Source organism: Phaseolus vulgaris, chromosome 6 (assembly GCF_051622355.1).
Source record: "Phaseolus vulgaris cultivar YP4 chromosome 6, ASM5162235v1, whole genome shotgun sequence".
Classification (NCBI taxonomy): Eukaryota; Viridiplantae; Streptophyta; class Magnoliopsida; order Fabales; family Fabaceae; genus Phaseolus; species Phaseolus vulgaris.
In genome coordinates, this window is record NC_143503.1 from 26,951,290 (window position 1) to 26,968,165 (window position 16,876).

A 16,876-nucleotide genomic window follows, 5' to 3' on the forward strand; every position below is an offset into this window, starting at 1 on the left:
TTTTTTATCTCACGCATTCTCTATTTAGAAAATATTAATAAATTACATTACATTATGATGAAACTTCTGAACCTTAACAATGATTTCTAAATAGATCATACAATTTAGAAGTAACCTCTTTTATAAACCAAAAGCTTTTTTTTTTTTATGTAAAAACAATAACTTTCAAATTGTGTAAATTACGTAATTCAAAAACATTTTTTCATGAAAAGATATTTCTAAATTGTATATCTTTAAAGTTTGTTCTCTTAATAGAATTAAGCTAATCATATTTTACTCTTATTTAAAACTACCCACCTTGGCTTCATATCTATGAAATGGAAAAAATCCAAACTAATTAGACGTCAAAATATTTATTTTATTACTGATTACAAGTACATTCAATAAAACTAACAATCAATCTCACCTTATGTTGCAAACTTGTAAAGAGAACAATTGTAACAAAATGTCAGTCAGCAAAACTGGTAATAGATAGGTGTTGTAATAGTAAGCATTACACTGAATGACAGTGTAGTGTTAAAAATTTCCAATGATCAAGACCCAACTAATTTTTTTTTATCTACCTAAACCTAATGGAGAAACCCCAAACAAAAACTCAACCTGAACATACATTATGTGCCTATGTCGTCGATTTAATATACGTGTTGAATACTTCCTTCAATAATGCTATCTATGTGGATTTAGCTTATGGTTGAATTTATGAATATAAACCACAAATCTACCTCAAAAACCACCCCCTCAGAACATGGATATTACTAAACTCGCTGCCATAAAAGCAACATAGACGCCTACAAGACAGAATCCCCAAAACCTAGGCACTCTGAACCTGCACCAAGTGATCACCAAGAGAGACCCCATAAGGCTTAAAAGCAGGAATACAAATGCCATTACGATACCAACGTGGAAATTGAGCTGATAAGCTCTAGGATATATATTGGCCGTCTGTATGACTAGAGCACTTCCAAGGCCAACAAGCATGTTGAACATTGGTCCGGCAAAACATCCTGCCATTGCCATCGCTGGATGACCAGCTTTAGCAACTGCAACATCAGCAACAAGATCACCTACTGAATTTCCCCATGCCAGTACAGTGAGACCCAGGAGTGCTGGTGGCAGTTTGAGAAGAGTGCCTATAGCTTCCAGGCAGTTCACCAGCTCTCCAGCTGTAGTAGATATCCAAAACACGCTCATCACAAATGCCATGACAACCACAGGCAGATGCTCTGTTTTGGGGGGTTCTTTTTCGATTATAAAATGAAGAAACGCAAGAGAGAAGCTTGTCATGAACACTATTGACCAGAGGGGAAAGTGAGTGTTCGGGAGGAGGAAAACTATGGGATGATTAAATGGCATGAATGAATTGCAGGCATACAAGAGGGCCAGTGGACAAAGTGCAATATTTGCTGATGCATAAAATCTGCTCCATTGTGCTGTTGCTGGTTGAGGGATTGTCAATCTCAGGAGAGTTTCGACAGGAAGCTCCCATGTTTTAGAAATCTGAGTACATAGAGCAAGGGATAAAAAGTCAGGACAGCCTCAAGTAGAGTAATTAAACAATATTGTAAATAACTAGAATTAGAAACATATTCATGCAATGCATAAAATTCCCTAATTGTTTTAAAAATGATTGACTATATTATGGTAAATCATTGTTTTTAAGAGTTATATGGAATCTTATTGAATGAAATTAAACAATAATTTTCAAATTAAGGTAATGACCATAGCAGCATCAATTACAGGAACTGACAATATAATTAGTCTAACACGTCTTTCAGGAATCAAATAAAAAAAATCAGAGATAATTCTAATTTATATCAGAATCTTGAAATACCTGCCTTGACTCAACGTTTACTAACAAGGGGATCAATTGCCTCCCCCAAACCCCCCATTTGTGAATGGTTAAAGTGGATGTTGAGGTTAAATCAATCACTCTTTTATGACAAAGAGATCAATCCAGTTAACCCCACCTCATTAGATATATTCTCCTTCTTTTCAGTGATGCACAATCTCAAGAAACCATTCCATCACTCATCCCCAGTACATACTGAAAGAAGTCGATCACCGTGAAGGTGTCTGTATGTACCCATTTATTAATTTTTCACCATCTTTCTTATTGTTGCATTGCACCAACTACCTAGTTATGAAGACAAAATCATATCACTCTGTCCGAAATACCACCCACTTAGCAAAACTATGAATGATCGATATTTGTTGTCTGTATATATACCTAAAATTGTATTAAAAAAACTCAAACACATGATTCTAATCGTATCTCGTTTCCTTCCAAATTCAGACATACTATTCTATCTATAACTTAGAAACATATCACATTACTAAAACTGACACATGAAAACATGAAAAATGGCAAGCAATATGCTAAAAGCGAGTCACAGCATATTACAGATATAAAAGTATTTACTACATCAAAGATGAAAACTAGAAAGCTAAAAAAAAATAAGGAAAGTTGTTGTCAAATCCATTTTTCCTTTAAACAAATTTTAATAATCTCCAGAATCTTAAAATAAATAAAGTAGTTCAATGACAATTGCCTTGCTTGGACTGAAAAAAATCAAGATCATGTACCCATGTACGCACGCACTCGAAATGGAAACTACTACTACAACAACGTACCAATCGAAATGCTCCACGCACTCCAGAAAGGCGTTTCTCCTCCTCGGCTGATCTCGAAACTACAGCGTCGGAATCCGATTCCAGCTGTCCCTCGAGATCTGCGGAACTCTTTCGTGTGCGATCCGCCATCCCCAAATCCATGTAGAACACAAAACCTACGAAGAACACGTAGAAGGCAACGAATCCGACGGCCTGCCAAAGGAAAATCTCGGCGCTGAGGTAGACGTAGAAGAGGAACATTGCAGCGGTGAGGTAGAAGAGAACATCCCTAACGAAGGGCGCGGGATCGACGGAGAAGGGCGCGGCGTAGATGGCGACGAAGCCGACGACGAGGGCGGAGACGAAGGTGCCGGCGGAGAGGATGGCGCCGAAGCCGGTGCGGTACTGGCCGGCTCGGAGGGCGGCGAGTGAGGAGAAGACGTCGGGGGCGCCGTTGCCGAGGGAGAGAAGCGTGACGGCGGCCATGCTGGGGGAGAGGGCGAGGTGGGAGGCGAGTTTGGTGGTGACGAGGGAGAAGTGGTGCTGGGCGGTGGTGATGAGGATGTAGAAGTGGAGGAGGAGGAATAGGGAGAGGGATGGGATAGAGAGAGCGGTGTGTTGGGGGAAGAAGCAGTGGTAGTTGAGGAGTCCATTGGATTTGGTGGAGCAGGCTGAGGGAGAGAGGAGTGACCTGCGTTGTGTGGCGATGGGAGAAGGAGGGTTTAACGAGAAGAAGATCAACACCAGGAGAAGGAGAATGGTGATCAGGATTAATTTCAACCATGCCAGAGCCATTCCTGTCGTGCCTTCTTTCTCGGCGTTTCCGCCATCTCAATCATCACCCTCCCTACTCCATCGCTCGGATGGGCCCCACCCTCTGTTCCGCGTTTCTTGCTTTAACAACCACACCACTATCAACAACACGGTTATGCATTCACACATTTTGTCACAATAAGTCACACCCCAAGATTCCTATATTAATAATTCAATTATGTATAAATGTTTTAAAAAATATATTATCGCAATTTAATAATATTAACCGCGTACGTTTTCAACATTCAAAATCAAATATTTCGTAATATTTGGATTTAAGATTCAGACATACATAATAACATTCTTTAAAATTACAAGTTTCTTATGATAATTTTTTTTAAAGAAAAAATTTCTTTGAATTATTGTAAACCAGATTTTGAAGGTTCCAATTTTTTCTAATTAACCCACCGTCCGCTTCTTAAAACATAGGTTTTTGGTGCTGGAGTGACTTTTAATTACCAGAAAAATGAGAACAATTTCGAAGTTTTCCAGGTATGCATGGCCTAAGTAGTTTCAACAGCTAAAGTGTTCACCGTAGCATTTTTTTTCTTGGAGGAATGGAAAAAGTTCAGACCAATGCAAGAGAGAACTGAAGACCACAAGCAAACTTAGGATGTTCCAGTATTCACTTCCTCAATCTAGTTCTTTGAACTAACCTTCTATATCCGTTATAAAAAAAGGGTAAACGTTACAACAAAAAAACTAATATGACAAGGCATCATCATCTATACTCCACAGGCAGTCTGTAACCCGGCATGACTATTTTATCTGCAGACATTTTGCCAGTCTTAGGCATAACATGCCAGTGCATGGTAAGGTTATATTCTTTGCCACGCAAATTGCTTCCCTGGGAATGAAATAATAGAAAAGTTAAGTCCTAAAAAAATCTGAAGCAAATCACATTATTGAAAACATTCTTCTGGAGTTGTATACCTGGTCAATGAAGCGGTACTTGTTTGATGTGTGAATCCAAAACTTCGCATGCTCTTTAGTGGGAATGATACCATCCCATAAGGATATCTGTTAAATGGCATATCAAGAACCTTAGCAACATACATGACACAACAGATACCAGGATGGGAGAGATGCCGCATAATATGCAAAGCTTTCTGGGTGATATGAATAGTATTAAAAAAAAAACTCTGACGCTTAGTTAAACAGAAAAGCTATTTTATTTATGTACGAGTTCAAAACTTCTCCTGCTCTTTAGAGTGAATGACACCAACACATAGAGATATCTGTAAAATGGCATTCCAAGAACCTAAGCAACATACATGACGCAACACATACCAAAGATGGTAGACATGCAGCCGCAGCTATCAGAGTGAAATCAATAGTATAAACAAATTCTGAAGCCACCGCCTCACCAAAAAAATTCAGATCCTATAATACACCTGTTTATCATGGTTTTCCTTTTATTCTTTCCTTTATAAAAACAAGCTGGCAAACTAACAATTTACATGATTATATTTCAAATGTAGATGCAAACAAACTAAACAATTCATACCTGATTCAAGGAATTCTTCGGTGTTTCATACTCGGCAGCTAGAAAAACAAAAACCTGCAATCATACAAAAATAACACAACTAAATCACTGGACAGCACTGAAATTTCTAGCTTTTACACAGTTTATCTAGAATAATGATCGGAAATAAGGATTTCATTGGGTGTGTCATTAAGCAGCTCGAACATTTCCATGGAAATACAATGTTGCACACACACACACAAAAAAAAGCAATGGGCAAGAATATAAATTAATATTTCGAAAACTGAAACAAGATATAACATTAGGTAAGGCGATTCAAACATTAAGCACGCATTATAATGGAAGAGCAAACAAACGCATTTGTTTCAGATAATTTTCACGAAATAATCACATTTTCTCCAAAAGCAATTACTTGTTTTGTATTCCAAATTAAATATAGTAACCTGTTTTGTGTTCCACGTGAAAAGGGACTGCAAATCTGCAGATATATTCAGTGTCATGCTGACCTGCAGGAATAGAAACGCTTCCACTTCAGATTGAATAATGAATAAATGACATGTAAATATCACAGAAAAGAATTACAACAAGCTGTTTTTTTTTACAAACTATGGCGTCATCATATCATATATGCAGCTTACAGAGCATGAGCATGAAACATGAATACGGTATATAATATTGAAAAACTAGATCTTCTTCTAAGCAAATAGCACAATAGAGTTCTAACTTTTACCATGATAAGCTAGTTTAAAATAGCACAATACAATACCTTAAATGCTCTAAACAACCCCAGAATTATCTGTAAAATTATTGTTCATTATGGTTGACAGTCTTGGAACTTGGAACGGTAGGAAATTAAAATAATTGAGCTATTTGTAATCTATTTGAGCTTGACCCGTTAAAAATGACCAAGCTCAAACTTAGCCCTATTGTTTGTTTGACTAAAAACAAGCTCAAGATTAGCTTTAGATTCATTAATATAAACGACCCAATATTTGAATAGGTCTATAATTCTATATAAACAACTATAATTAGGTCAGTAGATTCTGTTACATTCTTTAACTTTATCCTAATACTTCATCTTATTACATAAAAATCTCTACTAAATACTAAACTAAAAAAACTTCAAAACACATTGCGAATAGATCTGATAAAGGAAAGCAACTATTCAGGCTAAAAAAGAACTTGAAAAATCATACACAGACTTCATAATTTTAAAAAGTAAAGCGTAAGATTTAAATTTGCCCCTTTCTTTACTTCGCAAGTACAGTCAGAGCTTCAAGTGCTCAATTTTGCTCATTTACAAATACTGGGCACCTTAGATCTGTGGAATTAATTTACTACTTCTCTTTCATTTCATTTGTGTTTGATTGTTCAAACCCTTTCTTTCCTATGTGACATAACAAACAATCTACTAATAAAAAGTATCATGCATGCCATGTTTCAACCGTGTTTTCTTGCAAGCTGCAACCAAGGATCATTCAGTGGTAAGTAACTACTCATGTCTAAGAATTGAAGGCTGGGTTAATCGAATATCTCCTCCTTCAAAAACCAATAGAAATTGCAACAACTAAGTTCTTTGTTACTAAGATGACAACCATAAACCTAAAATTGCAGAATAACCTGTCTAAGCATAAATGTTGATACCAAGTTGGCAACCGCAGAAACATTAAAACAGAAATAAATATCATCTACTGTACAGATAAGAGTTTAATACTGACCGATGTGAAATATAAAGACTTTAAGGGTTTTTTTCCTTGTGGATCAAATAGAAATCAGTAATCACCCTAAGTATAACTTTTAAAAAGAGGGAACAATCCCCACTTACATCGCAATCCATAGAATAAATGAAGACCAACAAAAATTGTAACGTTTAAACACGATCCTAAATCTGAGAAAGATTCTAGAGAAGAAAGCGGGAACGAACAAGCCCAGAAGACCTAGCCACCAGCCAGGCTGTTTTTTTATTAGGAAAAAAAAGGATGAATTACCTCGTCATTGCCGTTTGGCTGTTTCTGAAACCAGTTGATATTGAGCACCTGCATCCAGAAACCCAAAGCACACAGAGCGAGTAAAAAAGGGGTAAAAGAATTGGCGAATTGCAGATCCGTAAAGGTGAATTCAAGAGAGAGCGAGAGAGAGAGAGAGAGAGAAAATAGGGACCTGGACTTGCGCAGAGGTAGTGGGGGTGTTGAAGTTGTCGGATACAGAGGCCATGGCGCACATAAGGGCAAGAATTGTTATGGAAAATGTTAGCAACGCGTTGGCTCTGTACCCGAATGAATGCATTTTCAGGGTTTTTTTTCTTCTCCTCCTTCTTCTTCGATTGCGCTCTGTGTGTTTGATAAAAAGACTGAGAGAGAAAGAGAGGGTACACTAGTTGACTGAACTAAGCAGACAAAGAAACGTTTTGGTGCGTTTGTTTTGGTGCTTGTTTTGGTGCTCTTTCATTGGATCCAACACGCTCACTCCTCAAAACCACGCACGCAAATCTTCTGTGCCACCAATTATAGACTGCCACGTCATTCAAAGTTCCACGTCGGCATTCTATTAGAACTAACCAAGGACAAACTCCATTAAGGCCATTTTAATGGTCTTAAATGACATTTTAAAGTCGAAATTACACTTCCAAAAATAGATATTAAACTATAAAAACAATTATTCTCTAATAATAAATCTTATTATTAATGTTTCAAAATAGTTAAAAATATAATTCTGAATTATACTTTTCTCAAACGTGTAATTTATAATTTTTTAATTCCTTTTCAATAGCATAATTTTAAAAGATCTTTTTCGTTTATCTATTATGACGAAATGTGAGAAAAAAAAAAGCAAAAATCCTCACTTAAATACTAATTCTTTAGAAAGAGTCACACCCATCCAACACATTTCAATTTGAAAATACATTCAAAGTAATTTTTTTGACAGGATTTGACTATATGTTGGATAATTTGAACTCGATTTTTTCAATATTTTCTTTGAACTATATTTTTAAATGTTTATAGTAATAATAAAACCTTTTTAATCAATAAAATTATTTTATATTACATGATATTTATTTATTTGTTATTTTTAAATTTAATTTAATTTTTGTATTTTTTATTCTACAATTTAACTACGGTAATAATAAAGTTAATATATTATATTACAAATTTAAAATTATCCAATTTTATTTCATTTATTTTGATTAATAAAATGTTGAGATGGAAATTTTATATGATATGGGACATAAGATTTTGTATGTGGGACGCGCGTATGTTCTACGTGGCTTTTCATCATTATTTTAAATATTTAAATAAATAAATATTTCATTGGAATTTATAATACTAAAATCAAATTCGATTTTATTCATCATACAACAGATTTTATTCATAATACTAATACCAAATCAGTGTATATCTGATTTTAATTAGCAAACAAAGCAGGATAAAACCAACAACATTAATTTCTCAGGAAAGAAACAAGTGTTCTGATCCAGAGTTTTTATTCTGAGTTTACTTTTATAATGCTTACTTCCCTAGAAATAAGCATAGGTAAAAACTGAAACTCTCCACTCTCTCAAGCATCAACAAAGTTGAAGAGATCTGCACATTTCATCCCATGCGAGGCCAGTGGAGAAGTGCCAAAGCCAACCCTTGATTTTGCAAGGTCGAACACCACCAGATTCTCTTCCAATTGCCTTGCTCCTATGGTGATTTCAGCTCTAGGTTGCATTCCACCGTTCACCACGGCCAAACACCACACTCCGGGTTGTGTCTGCACAGTCAAGGCCTCACCAGAGATTCTCCAAACCGGACCATTAGGCTTGTCCATCACAAGCTCCACGCCAGGATATTCACTGGTGTTTTTGGAATGAAAACACAGCTGAAATGGTGCCACAGCTTTCACTTGATGAGCTTGCGTTGGAAGCTGTTGAGCAAACACTTGAATGAAAGACTCGTAAAGAGATTGCTGCAGAACCATGTGAGGAGTTGACGTGCTAATCATGGTTCCTCCCGAATGTCCTACTATGGTTGATGATGTCTTTTTAACTGGGGTCACGCTGTGCTGGTTGATTCTTATGGAGTTCACTCTCACGTTGTACTCTCCTTGTGGGGTGATGGTTAATGGGGTGTAAGCCAGATCTTGGAAAATAGCGTGGCCGTGAAGTTCATGCAAATTGTTTGGTGCATCTCCAAAGATGATAGCGCCCTTTGAAGATGATGAGTGGCGAGAGAGACAGGTGGTGAATTGGCGTTGCAGACCAAAGTGGGAAGCAAGTTGGTTTGGAAGAGAAATAGGTCCATGGCCTAAGCCAGCTACTCCTTCAACATTCATTGGAAGACCCTTTTGGAGAAGGAAGGAAGGTGCACAAGAAAAGAGGAAGTGAGGGACTGTGAACAACTCACCAAGTTGGGTTCCTAGAGAGACGTGGATTGCAAGCACATCTTGGCCTAGTTCACCCAAACCGTTTTGTTGGGTGACAGGGTTGGTGGACATGAGACCACATGTGTTTTTGTGGCACCCTGGCCTTGCTGCTGCAGGGCAACTGAGGCATTGATGTGTGTTGGCTCTGAAGCACTGTGCAGAGTGACAGAAGGGTGCTTCGTAGGTTTTGGATGTGTAATGTTGCTCACAGTTGAGCCACAACTGGTTTCCATTGAGGTCCACCAGGACGGGTACTTGTATCAGAGGGGTCCTTTTGAGAAGGGTGGTCCAATGGAGACCAGTGGAAACATCTTTTTGAGTAGGTAGAACAAGCAGGTATGCTGGATTGCTAACATAATTGGACTCGGATAATAAGAAAAGAAACGAGCAAGAAAGAGAGAAGACTAGAAAGTAGAGGATAGAAGCCATTACTACCACAGTCTACAAATGATGCAAGGTTGGAATGATAATTTTAGTGTATTAGTGAGCTACAATTTATAGAGAAAGGAGCACAACCCTTTTGGGTGAGGTTACTAAAAAAGAATGTAAATTAAAAGATATCAGTTTACATATATGTTAAATGGTGAATACAAATTCAAAATTGTTCTGTTTAACCAAAAAAATATTTCTTTTTCCAGAGTTGTAATATGGTGTTTTGAAAAACCATAATGACAGACAGATTCTGTCTTCTTTTGGCAGTGTTGATGACAAAGCCAGTTCATTAGATTGGAAGTGTTTGATGTGAATTTCCAGAAGATTAACATTATCTGTAAGAAAGACAGAAAAAACAAAAGGATGGTGAGTGAGGGGGGTACTTGGCAGCTGAAAAGAATGCTTAGTTGCATGCATGCAGTATGTAGTTATGTAAAGGAGCCGTGTTGAGTTGGTGCTGCCTTGTTGTGGAGGTGAAACTTTGATGAATAATTCACATTATCCCCATAACACTACTCAACATAATCTGCGATATATAACTTGTATCAATTAATATAACTTTACTGATTCAGTTCTATTATAACAATTGTCAAAAATGTTGCATGCAGCAGATTTTGATGTGCAAGCTCAGGCCTAATCCTTCCATTTTATTTAGTGAAAAGTCTCTGTCACAGCAGTGATGATGGTCGTTCGGTTCTGCACTTTCTGTCATGACATCCTTCACGGGATCACCTCATATTTGAATAGTATTATAAATTGATCATATACATAACCAGCTCAAACATTAAACATTATGGTAGAGATCTGAATAAATCAAAATCAGAAAAGCCATCACACATAAAAGATACTCTCAAGTATATTTGCTTATGCACTAACAATTAGATCGTATAATTCTACCAATTACTTGTGATATGTGACTTTCATTGCAAAATTTGAATTATTTATTTCAACCTTTAATCTGTTAAGAGAATTCTTTTGTTTCAAATCCTCTTTAATTACAGTGCTGCTACTTATGAGAACCCAACTTAACTATCACCATTCTTTTTAACACAGAACTCTCATTTTTACATCAAACCAACCCAGCTAACTAATTGAGTAATTGAACTGATTCTTTCAAAAAAAATTGTTAGTAACATCACAATGATAAGATAAACTTTTTACATAACAAGAAACATAGCAATGTCAATAAAAAAATCCCTCAAATTCATACCAAATTCCCAAAAAAGTTAGTCATATTTTTTAAATCTCAAGTCAACTAGAGATTATAACATTAAGTTAGTCATATTTTTTTAAATCTCACGTCAACTAGAGATTATAACATTTTATTGTATATGAATGGATGCAAACCTCATCTCATGAACCGATTTTATAGAATTGAATAATTTAATATAATAAAAAAAAGAAATTTAAAATAGAGAAAAGATGTTAAGAGAAACAATAGAGTATTATTATCAACCATACAACATACAGAATCAATCCAGCCATAAATTATTCAATTAGGACAAGATTACAGTAAAATCTTCTCAAAACTTTAAGACTAGAAATAAAAATAGGTAAAATAGTTTTCAAATTCTTTTGAACCTATTTTAAGAAAATAAAATAATTTTTTTATAAACTAAAATTGTTATATAATAACTTAATCTGTGGATTTTTTTTATATATATATTTTTTTTAATTAGTGTTTGTAAGATGCTCATCTACTCCTAACCTTCATTTGAATAAATTATTATTTATGATAATGTAAAATAAAGTTGAATGAAAGTATTTGTTATTTCTTTTTATTAATTAAAAATTCGTTAAAATGTAGACTAAAGAAGAAAGAGTCAAAACATTAGAAAGAGTCAAGAGTTTGAGACGGTTTGCATTAAGGTAAAGAAAGAAGAAAGTGAAAAGAATTTTTTTTTTTTTTTGAAGAGTACAGAAAAGAATTTTTTTTAAATTTTTTTAAGTAATATAACATGTGATTAAAATTGTATTTTTTTTATTTATAATTCTTTTAATTAATTTATTATTATTATTTTATAAATTTTTATTATTTTAATAATTATTAATATTTTTTGATTATTTTAATAATTATTATTATTTATATTATATAATGAATTATATTTATTTTATAATAATGTATATAAATATTAATGAATTAATAATATAAATATATAATATATATTTAATATAATAATTATAAACACATATATATATAATAAAACATATAATATATTGAATAAAAAATTAAAAATATAAATTAAAGTTAAAATAAATTTTAAATTAAAACATAACTTACTATAAAACGTTAATAAATAAATAAATAATATTTCAAAATAAAACTATATTAAAATAAATCATCCAATATTTAATTAGTTTTATTTTATTTATTATTTTAATATTTTATTTTATTTTTTATTTTTTTTATTTTTTATTATAAATTTAATTATTATAAATTATAAATATTTATTATTTAAAATAAAAAAAAATACTTGTTACATTTTATTTAACTGTAATAGATTAACTTTATGAGTTATTAAAAATCAAACTTTATTTGCAAGTGAAGATGAAAAGTATGAGAAGATTTTTTTTCGTTTTACGTAATTTAAGATCTTAGTTTTTCGAGTTTTACTAGTTTTTCTTTGTTCCATAACTTTTCGTAGCTTGAAACAAACACGGGATAAGGGTGAATGTTCTTATATTTAATAGACTAGCAGTTTAAGTTATATGAATAATAATAATAATAATAATAATAATAATAATAATAATAATAATAATAATATTATTATTATTATTATTATTATAATTATTATGTTTATGTTTCTCCTGCATTATGTCAACAAGAATATTAATAAAAAATTAATAATATTATTAATAATACTTTTTTTTATCGACAATACTAATATTATTAATAATAACATTAATAATATTATAATAATAATATTATAATAATAATAGTAATAATAATATTATTAATATCATTAATAAAATTATTAACATTATTAGTAAAATTATTAATATTAATATCAATTTTAATTTCTTAACAAATGTTTTAATCTGTATGCATAACTTTATTTACATACGATTCAATTATTATTACATATGGATTGTAGAAATTTTCGTCTCTAAGCATCAAAATTATATACGAATTTCATCACAAAATTGGTTGGTTGTTCCATACAAAAATCTAAATATTAAGATAACTCAATTTTACGTATATTTACGAATCCAAATTCGTTCATAATAATTATGAGTAGGTGACTTTAATTTTTTTTTTAATAATTATCCAGTATAAAATATATTATATATATTTTTTATCCTTCGTTTAATTTACCTTGCATGTTATTATTACTTATATTAACTTAAGAAGAGAAGGGAAGTAGTAATGAAAATAAGTCAATGTTTTTAGCAAATAAAGATATTACGTATTGAAGTTGTGTCTTTGAACATTCATATAAGGAAATTACTTATGAAAAGATTTCAAAAACAAATTTAAAAACATAATTCAAGTCTCTATTTTGTACTTATCCTGTTTGGTACACAAATTTAGGTAGTATTTTCACCTTTTTCACTTGTAGATCAAATAAGTAAGATTGGTTTTGCAGAAACAATATAAGAATAATGTACAATTTTTCAGAAATGAATTTGTTAGATTATTTTTGAATTAATTTAAGTTAAATTAAAATTATATACAATAATAAAATATATACCATGTTCACTTTTTTCATAATAACAAATAAAGTATTCTTACAATAATTATTAAATTAAAATATATTACCAAACGTTTATATTAATATTATAAAAGTATCTATAAAAAATAATTATAAAAATAAATATTTTTATAATTTTATTATTGGTAATTTTTTATTGTTAATAGTTAATTATTTAGTTTAAAAAGATATAAAAAATTAAAAAACTGATAAAATAATAGTCTATTTCATGGTATTTAATAAAAACTATTATAAACCTAACCTACCACTCACTACTTATATATATTATCTTCTAAAACCTCAACAAATTTCCATTTTCCATCCAAATGTAACTGGTAAATCAATATTAATACTTAGTAACTCAAGATTATACTAATTAATTAACAATTTTAAATGTTGTAACTTCCTAATTAAGAAAGCCAAACAATCCTATCTAGCCTTGATTCCAGCTAGAAAAGATAAAGATTACTGATTAATTATCTGTTTCAAGTTGTAATTTCCTATTTAAGAAAGCCAAAATTATGACCTTATTTGAAGCTCAAAAAATATACCAAGAATACCTCTTGCTACAAACTGGTGGGGTGTTTTATTCAATATTTTGTCTTGTAATGGTTCCACTTTTGATCTATAACACAAAACCTAAAGCATTTTTGGATCCATTTTAGTTTCACTTTAGGTAATGTACAACTTTGAGAAGATCTAGTGAGACATTGTCGGTGCTTTGGCTGTGCCACACTCTCACTCCATCTCCAAATAATTGTGTTCCAAATTATGACAACTGTCTAACTTTGTTATTAAAAAAAGTCACTAAACAATTGTCTGAATAATGTAAAAACTACTCCATAATTGGAACAAACATTATAATCTAAAGATTATTCATTTACAAGTCCTATGAACTCCCAAAAGACAAAAACATAGACTCTAATAGTTGTAACTAGTAACTACTACATGATACTGCAGCTCTCCACATTCTCATCACTGAAAGTATGAGTAATAGGATCAGCCATTGGGTGAGATGGCATTGGAGGTGGTGCCATGTAGTTCATAGATGGATAAAGCCTACCATACATCATGTTTGTTGGATACATCATGTTCATATTTGGCTCATGCTGATAATGATGCTGATGTTGAGGTTGGTTCATCATCATTCCCATGTATTGCTGTTGTTGAAGGTTGTTATATGGAACATGTTGCATTTGCCTCCCTTGATAATGTCCAGAAGCATCATCATCTTGCACTGCCTGATGGTAATTTCCCACTTTTGAGCTTGGCTTCATCTGATCTATTTTGCCATTCTTATGAAGAAGAGGGGTCTTGTCATAATCAAGAAAATCAAAATCATGTTTACTATTGCCTTTCTTATTTCCACTTTCATTGTTTTGGTTCTTGCTCTTATTGGTATAAGTTGTTTCTCCTAATCCCACCTCATTGCTCTTTTTCCCAAAGCTTAGAAACCTACCTAGCAATCCCCCATCCTTCTTCTTTTTACCTTTTTGGCTACTTTTCCTCTCCTCATTGTTATCAACTTTGGCTCCATTGTAATTTCCACCTTTCCCCTTCATTAGCATTGCTTGATCAATGACATCACCTTTCTTGTCACTTCCATTATTATTCCTACTCCCACCAGCATTGCCTTTATGGCCATTATTAATGGCAGGCCCATTCATTACACCAGCAGGCCCATGAGGCCCACGTCCATCCCCCATCTTTGGCATCATCTTGTTATGATGCATTGGATGGCCATGCCCATGGCCTAATCCTTCCTCTTCCTCTTCGTCATAGTCATCAAAATTGTCCTCATATTCATCAAAACCATCATCACTAGCATCAAATTCCTCCTCATCTAACTTGAACTTCACAGATTTTTGTACCTTCAGATCTTGAACCCCTTTCATTTGTGCCATTTGACCCACTTTACCTTGACCTCCACCACCACCATCACTCCCTTTCTGACCCTTCAGATTTTGGGACTTCATGTCCCTTCCTCCTTTGTTATTATCAACTTGCATGTTCTGGAATTGGGGGTTGATGGGATAGTTCCTATTGTTCATCATTCCTCTCTGGCCACCCCATATCTCAGCATGCTTCCCTCCCATCTTCAGCTTTTTCACCACTTTCTCTGGATCCACATCGCCTGCCACTACCACTTTCCCTTCACCTGCATCTACTTTCACAGAATACACACCTGCACAGCAACAATAACAATTTCTTTTTACAAAATTGAATCTAATCTCACAAAAATTAGAACAACATAAACACAGTAAAGTTGAAGACCCCAAATAACAAACACCAACTGTGCATCTAATTAAGGAGAGTTGCAAAACAGAAAAAGCAGGACATGTTGATCAATTGACATGGCAACAAAGTTGAGAATGAAGCATATTAACATGAAAACAAATTTTGAAATAAGAAAAACTAAAGGGGTATGCTAAGAATAATGTACCATCGATTTTCTGCAGGATTTTCTTTACTTTCTGTGCACAGCCATCGCAGTCGATATTAACCTTGAGAACACAAGTCTACAAGTAGACCGAAGATAGCAAAATCAGCTCAGAATTAACATTTCATGAACCCAAAAACCAAACACAGAAACATAACTGTAACAAAACAACAGTACTGTAGAATGAAGTGTGCAGTGTACCTGAATTTTCAGAAAGTCTTGTTTACTCATTCTTAATGAGGGAGCAGAGAATAAAAAGAAAAGAAGAAAGTAGATATGAGTAGTATGAAATGAAGTATAAGGAAGAAGAGTGTTGAAGAAGGTGCAATTGATTTTGTGTGTGAAGATGATCAAGTATCCATGGAGAGTGAAAACAGTGACTCTTACAGAAGAGAGTTCCTTTATTTATATAGAATAGAAGGCGGTTATATAAACCATGAAATAAACAAAAAAGGAACAATGAGTTGTCTTTCACAGACAAGGCGGTGGAGGAAGCTTCATTCTCAAACCTGCATTAACCAAAAAATATTCATTGTTCTATAGTTAATGCCCCACTACCATTTTTGCTTCATTATTAATAAAACCAACTTCAAGTTTTGAATGAAGAGTTAATTGTGATTGAGAGTTTCTTACTGTTTTAAAATTGAGTTTGATATAGTGTATGAAACTCACACTTCAACTACTTCAATATTATTTTGTCTTTTGGTTTTGCTTATCCCCTGTCAGTATTTGATTACTTTTAATTCTTTTTATATGTATAAAGCATTTAAGAATTTATTTAAAAAAATTAAATTTATTTTAGTGAATACAATTTTTTATGTTCACTCAAACAAATTAAAAATTATGTTATCTTTGCACAACTTTTTCATGATAAAATATGTTGTTATACTAAAATAAATTATCCATATGAATAATATATTTTTAAAATTGTCAATTTTATTAAATTCTACATAAAATTAAACTATTTTTGTTAAAAAAATCCTAAAATAACTTCAGTTA

General features: G+C 32.9%; 4 protein-coding genes across 4 annotated transcripts; all 4 read right to left on the bottom strand.

Moving 5' to 3' along the window:
• Positions 1-435: 435 nt before the first annotated feature.
• Positions 436-3,589, bottom strand: CAX11 (cation exchanger 11). Its single transcript, XM_068639496.1, has 2 exons — positions 2,632-3,589; positions 436-1,497 (listed from the first exon to the last, which is right to left on the bottom strand). Exons 1-2 carry the CDS (start codon positions 3,403-3,405, stop codon positions 739-741), a joined length of 1,533 nt encoding a protein of 510 aa, XP_068495597.1. The 5' UTR covers positions 3,406-3,589; the 3' UTR covers positions 436-738.
• Positions 3,590-4,013: 424 nt separating this feature from the next.
• On the bottom strand, positions 4,014-7,401 carry LOC137831711 (Signal peptidase subunit). The gene is made up of 6 exons (XM_068639497.1): positions 7,070-7,401; positions 6,898-6,945; positions 5,353-5,415; positions 4,931-4,984; positions 4,357-4,443; positions 4,014-4,270 (listed from the first exon to the last, which is right to left on the bottom strand). Exons 1-6 carry the CDS (start codon positions 7,193-7,195, stop codon positions 4,145-4,147), a joined length of 504 nt encoding a protein of 167 aa, XP_068495598.1. The 5' UTR covers positions 7,196-7,401; the 3' UTR covers positions 4,014-4,144.
• Positions 7,402-8,333: 932 nt separating this feature from the next.
• LOC137831704 (basic 7S globulin) lies at positions 8,334-9,834 on the bottom strand. The gene has a single exon (XM_068639487.2). The coding sequence runs from the start codon at positions 9,740-9,742 to the stop codon at positions 8,465-8,467; it is 1,278 nt and encodes a 425-aa protein (XP_068495588.1). The 5' UTR covers positions 9,743-9,834; the 3' UTR covers positions 8,334-8,464.
• Positions 9,835-14,206: 4,372 nt separating this feature from the next.
• On the bottom strand, positions 14,207-16,506 carry LOC137831712 (uncharacterized). Its single transcript, XM_068639498.1, has 3 exons — positions 16,079-16,506; positions 15,881-15,956; positions 14,207-15,622 (listed from the first exon to the last, which is right to left on the bottom strand). The coding sequence occupies exons 1-3, from the start codon at positions 16,106-16,108 to the stop codon at positions 14,382-14,384; spliced, it is 1,347 nt and encodes a 448-aa protein (XP_068495599.1). The 5' UTR covers positions 16,109-16,506; the 3' UTR covers positions 14,207-14,381.
• Between the last annotated feature and the right edge of the window lie 370 nt (positions 16,507-16,876).

Bases quoted from the DNA above. Each gene is read 5' to 3' on its own strand.
- CAX11 (XM_068639496.1), bottom strand. From the start codon at position 3,405: ATGGCTCTGGCATGGTTGAAATTAATCCTGATCACCATTCTCCTTCTC. The intron at 1,498-2,631 runs GTACGTTGTTGT...CTATGTACTCAG, and splicing joins TGCGTGGAGCATTTCGATTG to ATTTCTAAAACATGGGAGCT.
- LOC137831704 (XM_068639487.2), bottom strand. From the start codon at position 9,742: ATGGCTTCTATCCTCTACTTTCTAGTCTTCTCTCTTTCTTGCTCGTTT.
- LOC137831712 (XM_068639498.1), bottom strand. From the start codon at position 16,108: ATGAGTAAACAAGACTTTCTGAAAATTCAG. The intron at 15,957-16,078 runs GTACACTGCACA...GTCTACTTGTAG, and splicing joins AAGACTTTCTGAAAATTCAG to ACTTGTGTTCTCAAGGTTAA. The intron at 15,623-15,880 runs GTACATTATTCT...GTTGCTGTGCAG, and splicing joins AATCCTGCAGAAAATCGATG to GTGTGTATTCTGTGAAAGTA.
- LOC137831711 (XM_068639497.1), bottom strand. From the start codon at position 7,195: ATGCATTCATTCGGGTACAGAGCCAACGCGTTGCTAACATTTTCCATA. The intron at 6,946-7,069 runs GTCCCTATTTTC...TTCTGGATGCAG, and splicing joins CTACCTCTGCGCAAGTCCAG to GTGCTCAATATCAACTGGTT. The intron at 4,985-5,352 runs GTTACTATATTT...GTATGATTGCAG, and splicing joins TCACGTGGAACACAAAACAG to GTTTTTGTTTTTCTAGCTGC.